This window comes from Barbatula barbatula, assembly GCF_947034865.1.
Source record: "Barbatula barbatula genome assembly, chromosome: 17".
Taxonomy (NCBI): Eukaryota; Metazoa; Chordata; class Actinopteri; order Cypriniformes; family Nemacheilidae; genus Barbatula; species Barbatula barbatula.
In genome coordinates, this window is record NC_136780.1 from 486,758 (window position 1) to 507,109 (window position 20,352).

A 20,352-nucleotide genomic window follows, 5' to 3' on the forward strand; every position below is an offset into this window, starting at 1 on the left:
AAGGGGAACAACGCAACAAAGGACAATAATAATAGTGCTTTCTAGAATTCTATATACGACAAATACATGCTGACGTTATGGTCAGAATTATCATTCACCCAAAAAGTATATCAGTGTCAGGATTATTAGCATTTACTAAAGGCAAAATGACGAAAACATTTTGTTCATTCAAAATTAAACAAAATTTGAAATGAAATGAATCCGAAACAAAGTTGAGGCATTAAATGATTGACCAATCAAAACATAAATAAACTAAACATAAATTCCAGTATAAAAAAATGTCATTAGCGCATAATCAAATCTAAACCGAAAAAACGTATAAAATAAAACTACAGTAAAACAAAAATAACTCTGATCTGAAAGAAGAAATATGTAGTATAATTAGATTAGTAAACGGTGACAGGTATCCTCAGTTTCTGGCTCTCAGTAGCTGTGTAAAGCTCATAAGATTGACATTAATGATGACATCTCAATGAGCTAAACTGAGCTGTGTGCAGAAATTCTTACATTTTGTTTCTTGTGTTCTCTTCGCTCAGAGAGCACCATCAGCAGGAGCGGCCGACACCTTCCGCTGGTTCTTCTGAAAAACAAATCACATCACTGAAGAACTGCAGGTCATAACCCTACAATCCCCCCGCGATCAGGGACTCGCCCTCGCTTTCTACCCTTCCCCTCAGGACTCACTGTGGCACAGAGGTCGTTCAGCAGCGGAGAGACTCACTGACCTCAACTCACCCGAACACCGACAGACGTAGAGAAACAGAGACTTGATTTCAGTCGTATCAGGATCTCGTCCGTGTCTGAAGGGAAGAGTTTGCGCAAAAATGTCACTTTTGTCATAATTCACTCATGTGACGTTCTTTTCTGGAACACAAACTGGGAATTTGTACAAGAAACATTTTCATATAATGAAAGTGACTCGGGACTGTTTTCATCCCCCAAAATGACGAAAAACAAAACACCCATAAATGTCCAAACCATTCATCCGCTTTATTCCAAGTCATCGAAAGCCATTTGAGAGCTTTACATAAAGAACAGACCAAAATACACTGAAGAAATCATATGAACGACACAAACAGTCCATCTGAGATGATTAACAAGAAATAAATTAACTTACATTTCAGTCTGTTCCTCGTGCAAAGCTTGAAATATGACTTTTTAATATTGTGTAAAAGTCTTTGAAAGGACTATTTCTTTATTATTTTAAAAAGTGCTTCATGAACGTGAGTGAATAATAATTTGTTCGCCCTCGTGCCGTGTCAAACCTGTATGAGTTTCTCTCTTCTTCCGAACAAAAAAGAATATATTTGAAGAATGTTGATCATCAAACAACACTGAACCCCATTGAGGAAATAAACGAGACACGTACAAGTTTATAGAAGCACATGAGGAGGAATAAATGATGACACAATTGATATTTTTGTCTGAACTGTCCCTTTAAACCACCTTTCTGTTGCATGGGTAGAAAAGTGTTTTGTTTTTAACTAAAGACTTAAAGAAATGAACTTTGTTTATTGCTGTTGTGACACCTCACTGTCTTGATGAATAAGAGACTTGTTCATTAAATGTGATCCTTTTGAAGTGTGACTGGCCGTCTGGCTCTTTTGTTTGTGCTGTTTTGGTTTCTCTGCACCTGTACGGTATCTTTTGTTGAATGTGTGGCGGACTCAACAGGAGGGACGTGGTAAGATGTCAGTCGCTGTGGGTTTCATTGCTTCCTCCGAGCTCAGATGAGCGGGGTAAAGATGGCGGAGGCATATCTCGGCGTTAAAGCGCTCAGCACATCACTGTACATGTCATCTCTTTATTGTTGGGCCTCTATGACGGCTCCCATGTTGCTAGGCAACATGAATTACAATGACATGAAGTCCTGTGTTCTAGAAGGAGGGAGGGGTTGTGAGATGCCTTCACTCTCGCCCGTGATTTACATCACACACACAACGTCTGAACGTGTGTGTGTGTGTGTGTGTGTGTGTGAGGGACAAAGACATATTCTCCAGGGCTCAGAGTCGACTGAAAAATTGTATAAATATTACATTGATTTATTCTATTTCATTTTGAACCTTTTTTCAGTAAGCTGGAAAATGCATGAATGTTTTTTATACACAAAGCAGGGTGTTAAAATATACATGAATAAATAAATATATTTTTAAGCACACTGCTTTGTGTTTTCAAATATTCATGCATTATATATAAATAACCTGCAAGATGTTTATCATTAAAAACATCACATATAATATCATATCACAGACTGAAATATATTATCTAAATGCAGATTCAGAACTGAAATCATGTTTGTGAAATATTCAGTTCTGATTGGATTCAACAGCTCGAGGGTGAACGTCATGAAATCACATCCAGATCTCATTTCAACCTAAAATCAAACAACAAATCTTGCTTTGTTTTGTAATGCATGTTTTAAACACATTAAGATTTTTACACTGATACATTATTTTCAAGAAAATTAAACACATTTCATTCATTTTTATTGTTCTATATAGTCATTTCCTAAATTCACATTGAACTAAAACATGCATTCATGTGCAAAACCGTAATGAGAACTACTGAGATAAATAATGTTAAATAATAAATACATATTTTTCGTAATTTTGGCCAGGACAATATTCTCAAATTCTCACGATCTCTCCGGAAAGACTTTAGTGACTGAAAATGACAGTTATTATAGTTAAGATTTTAGTTTTATTTCATTTTTATTCATTAACTTTATTTATACATTTTTATTAAGTAACGTTTAAATTTGCTTTTATTTTTAGATTTTTATTTTTAATGTAATTGTTAAATATTCAAACATGTTGTTAATTCATTTTAGTTGTTTATTATTTAAGTATTTCAGTTTATTTCTAAAGCAACATTTAAATTTTTTGTTTGTTTATGTTTTATTCTCCATAATGTTTAGGCCAATCTTTTATTTGATTTCAATAAACAAAACCACTTAAACGTTTTAATGTAAGTAAACTAATACAACCTTGCTCATGATGCTATCAAATAAAAGAACCACAGATTTTAGAACAATTGGTAAAAATAAATCAGATTAAATAAATGTATTCATGACATAGGCACATTTTTTATTTTATTTAAAGTTTCAGTACACGCTCCTAATAAAAGATTACTGTAAAGACAAATCATTTATTTTAATTCATTCATTTTGATTTATTTGCTGCTCAAATACTCTACGAAGATTTTCATTAAAATATGTGTACATGTACATTACTATCAAGGATATAATTCTAAAAATAATATTATACAACTACAAAAGAATTGTTCATGTATATTTTTAATATATCTTTTGCAGTTATTGTTTGGTGAAAAGTAACTATTATTAGGTTATTATGAAATGTTTCTAATCTACTGTCTGTTGTCTTTATCCTGGCAGTGTTCAGTGTTGATCTCTGTACGTATGTCACTCATTCTCTTAATGGCCATGATTCTGGAGTGATCTCTGTGACTTCAAACTCTCGTATAGCAAACGTCACATCGCGCCATCTCCTGAAGTAGGACTGTTTCTGAGTGTTACGGTCCTGCAGGGTGAAACTCTCGATCTTTAGCACCGGCAGATCCTGAAAAAACACAACAGCCATTTAACCCTTCATGACATCTACACTAAACATAAGAAGGCAGGACGATATGCTGAGTTTGTGTGTGTGTTACCTGTATGTTGAGGTAAGAGACGATGATCCCCCAGTCATATTTGCAGTTGCTACACAGCAGCTTCTCCTTCTTACAGATACCATCAAAGGTTTTGGGCTTTTTATGAGGTTCTGTTATACAGCGTTTGAAGATGGAATGATCCAGAACAATGTGATGACTCGCCTGCAGAGAACACAAAAGAACAACATGATGACAAACGCAGGTCCAGGACTACAGAAGGTCATGTGGTGACACATTTCTGACATTAGTAAAGAAACAGAGGAGTGTTCTTACAGTTTTTATCATACCTGTACGACTCTGAGGTCGTCACTCAGACATGCAAACGTCTTACATTTGCCACAGAGCAACTCATAGGTGGCCTGCGTTTTTGGTTTGTCAGGACTGGATCTGATGTGATCTCTCCGGACTTTATCTTCTTTCTGTAGCATGTCCACCTGAACAAACACACACGTGTGTAAAGAGTCATGTGTCATTTCAGACGAAGGAAGATGTGTAAGACATGTGGTGGCGGAGCAGAACCTTGCTGCTGATTGTAGTCGGGCTGCTCTGCAGACGTGCGACGGCTTCCTCCACCATCTTCTCCTTAGACATGTTCATCTTCTCCTTCTCAATGCGCTCCTTACAGCTGGAGATGAGGTAACATCGACTGTCCTGCGCCCGACCACGACCTACACAACACACACAGATGGGCATGATGGGACAGATCTTACAACTTTATTTTGGAAAAAAAGTGTGTGTGTGTGTGTTTGTTACCTCTTACTTGGACCATCTTCACCACATTACCCACATACTCATACATGAGCACCAGGTTGCATTGTGGGATATCGATACCCTCATCAGCGACAGATGTGGCGATGAGAATCTTATTGTTATCCGAGCTCTTAAAAGACTCCAGAACACCCTTCATATTGTTCAGAGTCATTCCTGTACAACAACAACAACATCACAGCAGACTGCACTACACACACAAGAACTATACACTCCATTTACATGAATGTGTGTGTGTGGATTCTCACCTGAGCTGTTACTGTTGGATTTGCGTCCTTTTCCAATCAGAACTCCAGGATTCAGGAAACTCAGTGAATCTGTGTCATCAATCCATTTCTTCATGGCCTGAAAAACACACAATCAACTTGAGCGTGTGAACAGTGTGTGTGTGTGTGTGTGTGGTCTCAGACTCACATCAGCGAGGGCTCGTGTCCTGACGAACAGGACCGTTCGGGTCTGAGGGTTGCTGTGATATTCCTCCTCCAGAATGTACTTCAGCTCCTCTAGTTTCGGGTTCTGCTGTCCGTTTGTGGCCAAATCCAGCAACTGTGACCTCTGACCTGATTCAATAAGACTGACCTGAGACCAACTGATATTTAATTTCAATCTAAATGTATAATAACATATATTGTTGATTTATGGCAAAGAAGGGTAAAAAATAAACATTAAAATTCTTTACTGTCAAAGAACTCGGTGAGTTTCCTCTCAGTTTCGCCATAGCCGGCATTTCGGACTTGTTCAAAAAACCCATCCAGATAATCCAGAGCATCTTTAGTCCGGGCGTCCTCGGTGATGATCAGAGCGTCATTATATTTCTGACAGCAAATGAAAAAATGTTTAACAGGCAGATATACAGACACAATAATATGGAACATGTACAATAATGCAGTTTGATTTGATTGGTTAGTATTTTGTTAAAAAATGAATGAAGTGTTTATGACTTTTGTGAAGAGTGTATGAATGTGTGAGTCACCCGCAGATGTTCAGTGTAGTTGTAGAGCGCTCTGCAGATTCTGCTTTCCTCTTCTGGATTCTCCATCTGTAGAACCTTGCAGCTCTTCTGAACAGAGACGATCCACTGCTCATACACCTGAGAGCCGTAATCACGGTTCTGAAGGTTTGACAGGCCCCCTGTAAAACACACGTGTGTGTTAGTGTGTGTCTCTGCAGTATGTGTGTATAGATGTGAAGCTTATGTACCAATGCTGTAGGTGTTCTGGGCCAGCTGCTCAATTTGACTCATGATTTGTTTGATGATTGTGATGAACGGATCAGAAGTGCGCTGAGGAACATCAAAAAACTCTGACATAAACACAAACATCATAGTGTTAATAATCATCCAATTATTAACAAATACACCTGTGTGTGTTTGTGTAATACTGACGTTTCTCAGGTGTGTGCACATAAGATCTGAGCTCATCCAGGTGTTTGGTAACCGTGGTGATGACCCTGGTGTCCAGGTTGGCACACAGCTGTAAGATATTGCTCTCAGCCTCCAGCAGACTCTTGAAATTTCCAATGCCAACTGATGCTGTCAATCCCACGACCTGAGATACATAGACAAATTTATGAACCAACAGAATACAACACAAAATTTACTAAATTAAACCAAATTTGCATTTTAAACAAGTGTTGAACTGAACAGTGTTGAACAGAAGATAACAGAGTTGAACAAGAAAGTGTTGAACAGAACAGTGTGGAACAGAAGATAATAGGGTGGAACAGAAGAGAACACAGTGGAACAGAAAAGTTTTAAAAAAGTGTTGAACAGTGTTGAAGAGTACAGTGTTGATGAGAACAGTGTGGAGGAGTACAGTGTTGATGAGTACAGTGTGGAAGAGAACAGTGTGGAAGAGAACAGTGTGGAAGAGAACAGTGTGGAAGAGAACAGTGTGGAGGAGAACAGTGTGGAAGAGAACAGTGTTGATGAGAACAGTGTTGAAGAGTACAGTGTTGATGAGAACAGTGTGGAGGAGAACAGTGTGGAAGAGAACAGTGTGGAAGAGTACAGTGTTGAAGAGTACAGTGTTGAAGGGTACAGTGTGGAAGAGTACAGTGTTGATGAGAACAGTGTGGAGGAGAACAGTGTTGAAGAGTACAGTGTTGAAGAGTACAGTGTTGATGAGAACAGTGTTGATGAGTACAGTGTTGATGAGAACAGTGTTGAAGAGTACAGTGTTGAAGGGTACAGTGTTGAAGAGTACAGTGTTGAAGAGTACAGTGTTGAAGAGTACAGTGTTGAAGAGTACAGTGTTGAAGAGTACAGTGTTGATGAGAACAGTGTTGATGAGTACAGTGTTGATGAGAACAGTGTTGATGAGTACAGTGTTGATGAGAACAGTGTTGATGAGAACAGTGTGGAGGAGAACAGTGTTGATGAGAACAGTGTGGAAGAGAACAGTGTTGATGAGAACAGTGTTGAAGAGTACAGTGTTGAAGAGTACAGTGTTGAAGGGTACAGTGTTGAAGAGTACAGTGTTGATGAGAACAGTGTGGAAGAGAACAGTGTTGATGAGAACAGTGTTGAAGAGTACAGTGTTGAAGAGTACAGTGTTGAAGGGTACAGTGTTGAAGAGTACAGTGTTGATGAGAACAGTGTGGAAGAGAACAGTGTGGAAGAGAACAGTGTGGAAGAGAACAGTGTGGAAGAGAACAGTGTGGAAGAGAACAGTGTTGATGAGAACAGTGTGGAAGAGAACAGTGTTGATGAGAACAGTGTGGAAGAGTACAGTGTTGAAGAGTACAGTGTTGAAGAGTACAGTGTTGAAGAGTACAGTGTGGAAGAGTACAGTGTGGAAGAGTACAGTGTTGATGAGTACAGTGTTGAAGAGTACAGTGTGGAAGAGAACAGTGTGGAAGAGTACAGTGTTGAAGAGTACAGTGTTGAAGAGTACAGTGTTGAAGGGTACAGTGTGGAAGAGTACAGTGTTGATGAGAACAGTGTGGAAGAGAACAGTGTGGAAGAGAACAATGTGGAAGAGAACAGTGTGGAAGAGAACAGTGTGGAGGAGAACAGTGTTGAAGAGTACAGTGTTGATGAGAACAGTGTTGAAGAGTACAGTGTTGATGAGAACAGTGTGGAAGAGAACAGTGTGGAAGAGAACAGTGTGGAAGAGAACAGTGTGGAAGAGTACAGTGTTGAAGGGTACAGTGTGGAAGAGTACAGTGTTGATGAGAACAGTGTGGAGGAGAACAGTGTGGAAGAGAACAGTGTTGATGAGAACAGTGTTGAAGAGTACAGTGTTGATGAGAACAGTGTGGAGGAGAACAGTGTGGAAGAGAACAGTGTGGAAGAGTACAGTGTTGAAGAGTACAGTGTTGAAGGGTACAGTGTGGAAGAGTACAGTGTTGATGAGAACAGTGTGGAGGAGAACAGTGTGGAAGAGAACAGTGTGGAAGAGAACAGTGTGGAAGAGTACAGTGTTGAAGAGTACAGTGTGGAAGAGAACAGTGTGGAATAGAACAGTGTGGAAGAGTACAGTGTTGAAGAGTACAGTGTTGAAGAGTACAGTGTTGATGAGAACAGTGTTGAAGAGAACAGTGTTGAAGAGTACAGTGTTGAAGAGAACAGTGTTGATGAGTACAGTGTGGAAGAGAACAGTGTGGAAGAGAACAGTGTGGAAGAGAACAGTGTGGAAGAGAACAGTGTGGAAGAGAACAGTGTGGAAGAGAACAGTGTTGATGAGAACAGTGTTGAAGAGTACAGTGTTGATGAGAACAGTGTGGAGGAGAACAGTGTGGAAGAGAACAGTGTGGAAGAGTACAGTGTTGAAGAGTACAGTGTTGATGAGAACAGTGTGGAGGAGTACAGTGTTGATGAGTACAGTGTGGAAGAGAACAGTGTGGAAGAGAACAGTGTGGAAGAGAACAGTGTGGAAGAGAACAGTGTGGAAGAGAACAGTGTTGATGAGAACAGTGTTGAAGAGTACAGTGTTGATGAGAACAGTGTGGAGGAGAACAGTGTGGAAGAGAACAGTGTGGAAGAGTACAGTGTTGAAGAGAACAGTGTGGAAGAGTACAGTGTTGAAGAGTACAGTGTTGATGAGAACAGTGTGGAGGAGTACAGTGTTGATGAGTACAGTGTGGAATAGAACAGTGTGGAATAGAACAGTGTGGAAGAGAACAGTGTTGATGAGAACAGTGTTGATGAGAACAGTGTGGAGGAGAACAGTGTGGAAGAGAACAGTGTGGAAGAGAACAGTGTGGAAGAGTACAGTGTGGAAGAGAACAGTGTTGATGAGAACAGTGTGGAAGAGAACAGTGTGGAAGAGAACAGTGTTGATGAGAACAGTGTTGATGAGTACAGTGTGGAAGAGAACAGTGTTGAAGAGAACAGTGTTGATGAGTACAGTGTGGAAGAGAACAGTGTGGAAGAGAACAGTGTTGAAGAGTACAGTGTTGATGAGAACAGTGTTGAAGAGTACAGTGTTGAAGAGTACAGTGTTGATGAGAACAGTGTGGAGGAGAACAGTGTGGAAGAGAACAGTGTGGAAGAGAACAGTGTGGAAGAGAACAGTGTTGATGAGAACAGTGTGGAGGAGAACAGTGTGGAAGAGAACAGTGTGGAAGAGTACAGTGTTGAAGAGTACAGTGTTGAAGAGTACAGTGTTGAAGAGTACAGTGTTGAAGAGTACAGTGTGGAAGAGTACAGTGTGGAAGAGAACAGTGTTGATGAGAACAGTGTGGAGGAGAACAGTGTTGAAGAGTACAGTGTTTATGAGTACAGTGTTGAAGAGTACAGTGTGGAGGAGAACAGTGTGGAAGAGAACAGTGTGGAAGAGAACAGTGTGGAAGAGAACAGTGTGGAAGAGAACAGTGTTGATGAGTACAGTGTGGAGGAGAACAGTGTGGAAGAGAACAGTGTGGAAGAGAACAGTGTTGATGAGAACAGTGTGGAAGAGAACAGTGTTGATGAGAACAGTGTGGAAGAGAACAGTGTTGATGAGAACAGTGTGGAAGAGAACAGTGTGGAAGAGAACAGTGTTGATGAGAACAGTGTGGAGGAGAACAGTGTGGAAGAGAACAGTGTGGAAGAGTACAGTGTTGAAGAGTACAGTGTTGAAGACTACAGTGTTGAAGAGTACAGTGTTGAAGAGTACAGTGTGGAAGAGTACAGTGTGGAAGAGAACAGTGTTGATGAGAACAGTGTGGAGGAGAACAGTGTTGAAGAGTACAGTGTTTATGAGTACAGTGTTGAAGAGTACAGTGTGGAGGAGAACAGTGTGGAAGAGAACAGTGTGGAAGAGAACAGTGTGGAGGAGAACAGTGTGGAAGAGAACAGTGTTGATGAGAACAGTGTGGAGGAGAACAGTGTGGAAGAGAACAGTGTGGAAGAGTACAGTGTTGAAGAGTACAGTGTTGAAGAGTACAGTGTTGATGAGAACAGTGTGGAGGAGAACAGTGTGGAAGAGAACAGTGTGGAAGAGTACAGTCTTGAAGAGTACAGTGTTGAAGAGTACAGTGTTGATGAGAACAGTGTGGAGGAGAACAGTGTGGATGAGAACAGTGTGGAGGAGAACAGTGTGGAAGAGAACAGTGTGGAAGAGAACAGTGTTGAAGAGTACAGTGTTGAAGAGTACAGTGTTGAAGAGTACAGTGTTGAAGAGTACAGTGTGGAAGAGAACAGTGTTGAAGAGAACAGTGTGGAGGAGAACAGTGTTGATGAGAACAGTGTGGAGGAGAACAGTGTGGAAGAGAACAGTGTGGAAGAGAACAGTGTTGATGAGAACAGTGTGGAGGAGAACAGTGTGGAAGAGAACAGTGTGGAAGAGAACAGTGTGGAAGAGAACAGTGTGGAAGAGAACAGTGTTGAAGAGAACAGTGTGGAGGAGAACAGTGTTGATGAGAACAGTGTGGAGGAGAACAGTGTGGAAGAGAACAGTGTGGAAGAGAACAGTGTTGATGAGAACAGTGTGGAGGAGAACAGTGTGGAAGAGAACAGTGTGGAAGAGAACAGTGTGGAAGAGAACAGTGTGGAGAACAGTGTGGAAGAGAACAGTGTGGAAGAGAACAGTGTGGAAGAGAACAGTGTGGAAGAGAACAGTGTGGAAGAGAACAGTGTTGATGAGAACAGTGTTGATGAGAACAGTGTTGATGAGTACAGTGTGGAGGAGAACAGTGTGGAAGAGAACAGTGTGGAAGAGAACAGTGTGGAAGAGAACAGTGTGGAAGAGAACAGTGTTGAAGAGAACAGTGTGGAGGAGAACAGTGTTGATGAGAACAGTGTGGAGGAGAACAGTGTGGAAGAGAACAGTGTGGAAGAGAACAGTGTTGATGAGAACAGTGTGGAGGAGAACAGTGTGGAAGAGAACAGTGTGGAAGAGAACAGTGTGGAAGAGAACAGTGTGGAGAACAGTGTGGAAGAGAACAGTGTTGATGAGAACAGTGTGGAAGAGAACAGTGTGGAAGAGAACAGTGTGGAAGAGAACAGTGTTGATGAGAACAGTGTTGATGAGAACAGTGTGGAAGAGAACAGTGTTGATGAGAACAGTGTTGATGAGAACAGTGTTGATGAGTACAGTGTGGAGGAGAACAGTGTGGAAGAGAACAGTGTGGAAGAGAACAGTGTTGATGAGAACAGTGTGGAAGAGAACAGTGTTGATGAGAACAGTGTGGAAGAGAACAGTGTTGATGAGAACAGTGTGGAAGAGAACAGTGTGGAAGAGAACAGTGTTGATGAGAACAGTGTGGAGGAGAACAGTGTGGAAGAGAACAGTGTGGAAGAGTACAGTGTTGAAGACTACAGTGTTGAAGAGTACAGTGTTGAAGAGTACAGTGTGGAAGAGTACAGTGTGGAAGAGAACAGTGTTGATGAGAACAGTGTGGAGGAGAACAGTGTTGAAGAGTACAGTGTTTATGAGTACAGTGTTGAAGAGTACAGTGTGGAGGAGAACAGTGTGGAAGAGAACAGTGTTGAAGAGTACAGTGTTGAAGACTACAGTGTTGAAGAGTACAGTGTTGAAGAGTACAGTGTGGAAGAGTACAGTGTGGAAGAGAACAGTGTTGATGAGAACAGTGTGGAGGAGAACAGTGTTGAAGAGTACAGTGTTTATGAGTACAGTGTTGAAGAGTACAGTGTGGAGGAGAACAGTGTGGAAGAGAACAGTGTGGAAGAGAACAGTGTGGAGGAGAACAGTGTGGAAGAGAACAGTGTTGATGAGAACAGTGTGGAGGAGAACAGTGTGGAAGAGAACAGTGTGGAAGAGTACAGTGTTGAAGAGTACAGTGTTGAAGAGTACAGTGTGGAGGAGAACAGTGTGGAAGAGAACAGTGTGGAAGAGTACAGTGTTGAAGAGTACAGTGTTGATGAGAACAGTGTGGAGGAGAACAGTGTGGAAGAGAACAGTGTGGAAGAGTACAGTCTTGAAGAGTACAGTGTTGAAGAGTACAGTGTTGATGAGAACAGTGTGGAGGAGAACAGTGTGGATGAGAACAGTGTGGAGGAGAACAGTGTGGAAGAGAACAGTGTGGAAGAGAACAGTGTTGAAGAGTACAGTGTTGAAGAGTACAGTGTTGAAGAGTACAGTGTTGAAGGGTACAGTGTGGAAGAGTACAGTGTTGATGAGAACAGTGTGGAAGAGAACAGTGTTGAAGAGAACAGTGTGGAGGAGAACAGTGTTGATGAGAACAGTGTGGAGGAGAACAGTGTGGAAGAGAACAGTGTGGAAGAGAACAGTGTTGATGAGAACAGTGTGGAGGAGAACAGTGTGGAAGAGAACAGTGTGGAAGAGAACAGTGTGGAAGAGAACAGTGTGGAAGAGAACAGTGTTGAAGAGTACAGTGTTGAAGAGTACAGTGTTGATGAGAACAGTGTGGAGGAGAACAGTGTGGAAGAGAACAGTGTGGAAGAGAACAGTGTGGAAGAGAACAGTGTGGAAGAGAACAGTGTGGAAGAGAACAGTGTGGAAGAGTACAGTGTGGAAGAGAACAGTGTGGAAGAGAACAGTGTGGAGGAGAACAGTGTGGAAGAGAACAGCGTGGAAGAGAACAGTGTGGAGAACAGTGTTGAAGAGTACAGTGTGGAAGAGAACAGTGTTGATGAGAACAGTGTGGAAGGGTACAGTGTTGAAGAGAACAGTGTGGAAGAGAACAGTGTTGATGAGAACAGTGTGGAGGAGAACAGTGTGGAAGAGAACAGTGTGGAAGAGAATAGTGTTGAAGAGTACAGTGTTGAAGAGTACAGTGTTGAAGAGTACAGTGTTGAAGAGTACAGTGTTGAAGAGTACAGTGTTGAAGAGTACAGTGTTGAAGAGTACAGTGTTGAAGAGTACAGTGTTGAAGAGTACAGTGTTGAAGAGTACAGTGTTGAAGAGTACAGTGTTGATGAGAACAGTGTGGAGGAGAACAGTGTGGAAGAGAACAGTGTGGAAGAGTACAGTCTTGAAGAGTACAGTGTTGAAGAGTACAGTGTTGATGAGAACAGTGTGGAGGAGAACAGTGTGGATGAGAACAGTGTGGAGGAGAACAGTGTGGAAGAGAACAGTGTGGAAGAGAACAGTGTTGAAGAGTACAGTGTTGAAGAGTACAGTGTTGAAGAGTACAGTGTTGAAGGGTACAGTGTGGAAGAGTACAGTGTTGATGAGAACAGTGTGGAAGAGAACAGTGTTGAAGAGAACAGTGTGGAGGAGAACAGTGTTGATGAGAACAGTGTGGAGGAGAACAGTGTGGAAGAGAACAGTGTGGAAGAGAACAGTGTTGATGAGAACAGTGTGGAGGAGAACAGTGTGGAAGAGAACAGTGTGGAAGAGAACAGTGTGGAAGAGAACAGTGTGGAAGAGAACAGTGTTGAAGAGTACAGTGTTGAAGAGTACAGTGTTGATGAGAACAGTGTGGAGGAGAACAGTGTGGAAGAGAACAGTGTGGAAGAGAACAGTGTGGAAGAGAACAGTGTGGAAGAGAACAGTGTGGAAGAGAACAGTGTGGAGAACAGTGTGGAAGAGAACAGTGTGGAAGAGAACAGTGTGGAAGAGTACAGTGTGGAAGAGAACAGTGTGGAAGAGAACAGTGTGGAAGAGAACAGTGTGGAGAACAGTGTGGAAGAGAACAGTGTGGAAGAGAACAGTGTGGAAGAGTACAGTGTGGAAGAGAACAGTGTGGAAGAGAACAGTGTGGAGGAGAACAGTGTGGAAGAGAACAGTGTGGAAGAGAACAGTGTGGAGAACAGTGTTGAAGAGTACAGTGTGGAAGAGAACAGTGTTGATGAGAACAGTGTGGAAGGGTACAGTGTTGAAGAGAACAGTGTGGAAGAGAACAGTGTTGATGAGTACAGTGTTGAAGAGTACAGTGTTGAAGAGTACAGTGTTGAAGAGTACAGTGTTGAAGAGTACAGTGTTGAAGAGTACAGTGTTGAAGAGTACAGTGTTGAAGGGTACAGTGTTGAAGAGTACAGTGTTGAAGAGTACAGTGTTGAAGGGTACAGTGTGGAAGAGAACAGTGTTGAACAGAACAGTGTAAAAGAGAACAGTGTGGTGTGGTACCTGTGGCAGAGAGTGTGTTCTGCTGGTGAGTTTGGTGTCCAGGTAACGGGTCATGATGTTGTTGTACGGGTGTTTTCCAGTAGTGTTATGACACTCGTCCAACAGGATAAGTGTTAACAGCTCGAGAGACGCCACCTCTCCACTGTTAAGAGCGTTGACCAGAATCTGAGCTGTCATTACCACAATGTCATAATTCTCAATGCAACAGAGCACAGACACACCCTCCATATCACCACACATCCCCGTCACCCTGAAGAACACAAACACACATCATCACACATGTAGTTGTGAGGCATATTTACACACTGATGTGTGCGTGTGTGAGAGAGAGAGAGAGAAAGAGAGAGAGATACCTTATGCTGGGGTCCTTGCAGGAGAAGTGCTCCTTAAAAAGTTTGTGCTGCTGTTCATATACATCAACCTTTGTTGCCAAGAAGACGACCTTTGCCCTGCCAGTGAACCGTTTCAGGTGATTCTCACAGATTGCCAAAGCCACAACAGTTTTTCCACATCCTGAAGGAAACAGAAAGGACTTTTCACCCAACTGATGATGAAGACGATTACTGATGTGTTATTGTGACGTGTCATGTACCTGTAGGAGCACAGATGATGGTGTTCTGTCCGTTAACGGCCGCAGCACTCAGCTCCTTCTGATACTCCCTGAGTTTCCTCTCACCTCCCCCGACCCCTGCAGACAGGTCAAAGGTCACAGCAGGTGAGCAGAGACCGCAAGTAAGAGTTTGTCAAGTGTGGTTATCACGGCCTGGGCTCTGTACCTGATGTCTCCGGGACATTGATGTTATTGGCGCTCTTTAGCAGAGTATCGTCACTTTCGCCGTCTTCTTGATACTGAACCACAGTTGTAATGGTTTCTGAGATCGAGGTGTCCATGTCCTCATCCTGTGCATTCACAACCTTCCCATCTCCATCTGTAGGATAAACGTAAGTCAAATCATCATCACAGAAACTGTAAAGATGGATGAAGATGCATATGAAGAGAAAAAATAATTTACTTGGCTCCAGCAGTTGTAAAGCTTGAGTTAAATCACACTGGTGCAGAGCCATCTTCAGCACTTTAAACCAGTTGTGTTGATCTGAACGCAGGAGACACTTCACCATGATCTCACTGGCGGCAATAAGACCGCGCTGCGTCTCCACCTGAGACATACACACAGATGTAACATGTGCTGGTGTGTGTTTGAGATGATAGTGACGTGTGTGTGTGTCTCACCGCTCGGATCTCCTCACACTCTTTTGTTTTGAGTGTGTCACTCATGTGTGTAAGCAGCTCGCTGGGCTTCATGTGTTTGGTGATGGACGGTTCGATCTTCTCCAGAAGTTTTCTGTGTTCATGCAGACTTTCAAACTTACTGAAGTCCCACTCCGTCAAAGCATCATACAGACCTGTATACTCTACACACAACACAAAGAGACGCCGTCACCACACACAACATCCATTCACACTTCATTAACCCCTTCAATTATATCAAATAACACGAGAAGTCAGCCGATGTGTGGATACACATTCACTATACATTCACAATAGTTACTGCTTAACTATTGACGGGTGCTCAATAAAACCCTCATCCTCAGGTAGGAATCTGGGCACTTTATTCGATACTAATCTGTCATTTGAAAATCATGTTGCAAACACCTGCAAACCCGCTTTTTTATTTTAAGAATACAGTCTAAATAACGTCATATGCTGTCACAATCAAATGCAGAGAAGCCCGGTTCTGTCAAAATTGCTCTTGCTACCTATTAAGCAACGTAAAAGTAAGTAACCTATTCGGCCCTTCACGGTTTTGCTTCACAGTACCTGATGAGCTTCTACTACCATACAGTCCCTCATGTTCACTACGCTCTTTGGGCTCTGGACAGTTGGGGCTGTAGTCAAGTCCACCTGTGTCAAGTGTTAGACAAGACCAGGACAAGTAGAGTCCAAGTCAAGACCGAGTCCACATGAGACGGTCCAGACAGAGACAGAAAAAAGAATCATCTTCAAAAATCAAGACTGCATAGTTTATTTGTAATGATCAAAAAGCGGATCAAATTAGGTAATTTCTTTACTTTAGGTATAGCAATAAAGCTGAAGTGCAACTTCACATTTTCGCTCTTTGTATTGTAGTGTAACAATCACATTCTGGCCAACAATTCTCTGCTTGTTGACCTGTCAGTGTTAACTGCATTGAATCAACTTCACTTTTGCCACCGCAATTAATGTTGAAAAAATTTAGAAGTTTCAACAAACATCATTATTGTGATCAGTATTTTCTTTAGTTGGGTTCTTGATTCTTGCGATTCTTGTGTTTTAACGTTAGGTTTTCATTGTCATTTATAACATTGTGCTAAAATAGAATTGTAGAGGCACAGTATCACAGTTACAGTTTAATTTGGCACAGTCTCTTAACTTCGTGAACCAGAACATCAAATCAGTTATTTAGTATAATATCACTTAGTATTATTTATCATCTTTTTTACATCTTGACACCCATCACTACTCAAATAGGAAAGATAATTAACTTCAAGTCAAGAGTCAAACTAAAGCAAACATATATGCTTCATCAATGGTTTGGTTTGAAGGAGAAAATACAGAGGAGGAGATGAGTCTGACGGCAGATACCAACGAGTCCAAGACAAGTCCAAGACTATAGAAAAACATCTCGAGTCTGGACTCAAGTACCAGGCCGGACTCAAGTACTTCAGCACTGACATAAACTTTCAAAATCAAGTGCAGGTGGGAGATCATTTTCCTATCTAGCGGCCAAAGTTTATATCTAGATTACATAAAGACGCATCTCTTCAACCTTGCGTACACAACACTTCTATAATACCTATCCTCTAAAGGATTATTAGGCTGCATTATTTAGATCAACCAGAACCAGGAACACTTCCTATAACAACTGATGCACTTGTAGAATGGCATTCTGCTCTCAGTTGTCTTATCTCATTGTTCCGAGGTCTGTGACCAGTCAAGATGGTGGAGCTGAAAGAGTGTCCCCACTACACAACAAAATAGCAACTGCACTTGGATATTTGAATATTTAGATAACATTAAATCTATCATCTAACAATTATGTAATTTTTGTGGTTTATTTGGCCTAGTTGTGTGAGCACTGTGGAGCTTGTAGAGATGCAGCAGTGGTGTCAGAGGAGAACTGGTTCCCCTGGCTGATTCTGGGTTCTCCAGAGATTTTGGGTTTCCTCGCCACTGTTTACATGCTGGCTGCATAGTAAAAGTGCTATATAAATAAAAGTTGCATTGAGAATACAGTCCTGCACCAAAGACCTTTCATCAGCTCATCTTTAAATGTGGGTTTGATTGTTTCGGTGGCGTTGTGTTTGTGTGAAGTCACCTGAGGCCCGAAGAATGTCAATGAAGGCCTGAAACCAGCCTGGCGTATCTAGATCACAGATCTGATCGATCAACAGCCTCACAGCCACAGTGACAGACGTCTCCTCTGTAGACAGAATCCCCTCCACCATCTCTGTACCAACAGAACAACATGTACATTTATTAATTTAAACAAACGGCCACAGAGATGAGATCTGAAGTGCAGTTTGAGGCTCAGGACCATGTGCTGTAAATTCATGAATCCTTCATTATTTAATATATAATAAGTCTGGTTAACCTGATCAACAGGTCTGTCAAGGAGCCACAGCTTACAGTACACAAACTGTACACCTTTATCTAACACCTTTTAATATACACAAAATTAATTAATGCAGTTTTCTAAAGGATTCAAACAGAGCATCCCATGGGAATACCCCTATAACAAAACATAAATGAGGTTTATTCATTTACATTCATTCATTCAGAAGACATGTATATTTAAAAATAATTTATTAGTAGTCTGTGTTTTCACTTAAGAACATATCTATACATGTATGGACTATTATATGTACACACACACACTATATTTACATCTACTGTGAGAGTTTGAAGCTACACTTTTAAAGAAAAGCTTTAGTATTAGCTATAAAATATATAGTTATATACAGGGGCGCAAGTACTCAGTGTTAGGGGGGTATGCAGAAACAGTTTTGGCGCCCCCCCTAAATAAAAAAGTGTGCCGGACATCATCATGTATGGGCTTGAAATAATAAAGGTTTATTTTAAAAGTATATCAGACAGCTGCTGTAAGCCTACCATAATTATATGGTATATGAACACAAAAATATAAAAATGTATTCATGGAAATTTCTTTCTTTTTGCCGTATCTAAAACGTACCGATCAGTACCGAAACATGACAAGTGTATCGTATCGAACCCTGAATTTTGTGAACAATTACACCCCTACCTTTGCCATATTCATAATATTAAGAAATTAATCTGTTGGTATCAAGTTGGTATCAAGCTCCCTTTACACTTCCACCTAATGTTAGACCCAATCCTGTTCCTTTCCCCTGTCTTTCCTGATCCACCATCCTCACACTTGAATAAAATGAACTCGCTGTTAAATATAGCAGCCTAAATTAAATGTTTTAATCAGCCTAGGGATGGCATCAGATAAGACAACTATTATGCAGTAAGGTTGTGCTGCTGTTGAAATTACATTAACATTTGGGATTTTAAAAAGTACAAATATGACACACATACATATAGAAAAGTAATTACAGGGTCACATCTCTCTCTGTTTAAAGGTCTGTGCTGATATATATACATACATACATACACATATAGCACAGATCTTTATGTGGCCCTTGCAGCTTCCATGTCACCCAGCAGATGTAAAGTAGCCTGTATGTCTGACAGCACAGCTGAGCTAACATGAAGCTAGTGGTAAAATAAAATCCATGATAAACCAGCCTTATTGCATAAGTAATGTTTTCCAGCTTCTAGTCATTTATTGTGCCTGCTACCTTATATTTACCAGTTCTTATTTTACTTTAATAAAATTGAGATATGTCATGCATGGCATTGCTACAATAGGGTTTAACCAAAATATAAATGTAGATATCAGCAGCAACATTATTTTGCATTAAGTTAGCAAACACTTGCCAGTCAATTATTATATTTGCAAACCTCCAAGTTTGGTAGCAAATCTATTCATGATTCCACGGTCGCTAGCTAACGTCTGTTAACATGAATATTGTATTTGCAAGAATAGACGTCACATTTTAAATCTAACCTGTAGCCTTTCACCATCCAGGTATTTAGCTGCTGTCGCATCCCTCGACAGGACATCTCCTTTTTCCATCTTTCTTTTTCTATTTTTAGCCCCCGAAGGCTTTTTTGGTTTATCCATCTTTTTCAATTTCAAATTTCAACGACAACTCACTGACGTTACTGCGTACTTAACGTAACTCACGGCGCCCCGCCCACTCGCGATATTACCCTTCTATGTCGAAATAAATGATATGATGGAATCTTATGAAGGCACCGGTGCCGTCTGTTAGTCCTCAAAAATGTATATAACTTTTTATATATACAATTACTTATATACATTTTATAAAATGTATATAACTTATTATTTCAAATCTTTTAAACCATTGCGTTGGCGCGCCCCTTTGCGCCGCATATAGCGCATACCCACTTTTTGCGCCACTGGTTATATATATGTTATAACAACATGATGTAATATTTGAATACTGTGATATATGACACGAATTACCCAACATCTCATATTTGACGGGTTTCAAGAAGAACAGATATCCTCACCTTCATTCATATAGTGTCAACGTCATCAAGTGTGTGTGTGGGCACTTAAACCTGAATGCACACCAGCTCATAAGGACCACAAGTGATGTTCCCATACGCAAAAAATCCTATAAATTGTACAGAACGATCATTTTTGAAAATGTTCAACGATCTTTAGGTTTAGGGGATAAATATAGACTCGTTACGACTGTCAGCACGGTACCGTGTGTGTTGAGAGATTCGCACCCACCTTTCTCCAGGTATTCACTCATGAAGACTTTGATCACTGATGGTCGTAAAATCTTCGTGAAATATTTGCTGTAGCGCTTTAAATTTTCTTTCTCCAGTTTGTACATCTCTGTGCTGCTTCACCGCCGGTCTGATGAAAACTGATCGAGTCTGATCTCACAACACAACAGATGATCCTGAAACGAAAGTGAAAGTAAACGGGCAGAGACGAAACGGAGACAAAAGCCGTTTATAGAGCTCGAGACTCTTTAACCATTATAATCAATCCCTCCGTTTAGACTGACTAGTGCTTTATTGTGCAAACATATCAAAAAGCATCGTTCATTGAGTAAAGTTTTGACATTTCTCCTGCAATCCCTTGATGTTTCTCAGGAATTAACTCATGTTTTCCCGAAATAGAAAACAAAACCTTCGCCCAGATCTTTTGACTTCAGAAACACCCATGTGCCTAAAAACAACAAAAACACGCACATATGTGTAAATGACAAAGATGTCGCCGCGGTACATTTGGCAAGAGGAACCTACACGAGCTATTGCTGAATCCATCTG

General features: G+C 40.9%; 1 protein-coding gene across 2 annotated transcripts; it reads right to left on the minus strand.

The window, feature by feature from the left end:
- Window positions 1-2,465: 2,465 nt before the first annotated feature.
- Window positions 2,466-20,024, minus strand: rigi (RNA sensor RIG-I). Of its 2 annotated transcripts, none has more exons than XM_079478440.1 (19): window positions 19,805-20,024; window positions 17,270-17,401; window positions 15,145-15,326; window positions 14,927-15,071; window positions 14,690-14,842; window positions 14,506-14,601; window positions 14,267-14,426; window positions 13,914-14,163; window positions 5,822-5,984; window positions 5,638-5,739; window positions 5,411-5,568; window positions 5,117-5,252; window positions 4,852-4,997; window positions 4,686-4,782; window positions 4,423-4,593; window positions 4,189-4,337; window positions 3,957-4,103; window positions 3,670-3,831; window positions 2,466-3,578 (listed from the first exon to the last, which is right to left on the minus strand). In XM_079478440.1, the coding sequence occupies exons 1-19, from the start codon at window positions 19,908-19,910 to the stop codon at window positions 3,426-3,428; spliced, it is 2,808 nt and encodes a 935-aa protein (XP_079334566.1). In that variant the 5' UTR covers window positions 19,911-20,024; the 3' UTR covers window positions 2,466-3,425. The 2 variants fall into 2 exon arrangements, with proteins under 2 accessions (XP_079334566.1, XP_079334567.1); XM_079478441.1 differs by lacking the exon at window positions 19,805-20,024 and adding an exon at window positions 19,576-19,784.
- Between the last annotated feature and the right edge of the window lie 328 nt (window positions 20,025-20,352).

Excerpts from the sequence above, each read along its gene's own strand:
- rigi (XM_079478440.1), bottom strand. The coding sequence starts at position 19,910 with ATGTACAAACTGGAGAAAGAAAATTTAAAGCGCTACAGCAAATATTTC. Across the intron at positions 14,602-14,689 it reads CAATGTCCCGGAGACATCAG|GGGTCGGGGGAGGTGAGAGG; the intron begins GTACAGAGCCCA and ends ACCTGTCTGCAG. Across the intron at positions 5,253-5,410 it reads ACTACACTGAACATCTGCGG|AAATATAATGACGCTCTGAT; the intron begins GTGACTCACACA and ends ATTTGCTGTCAG.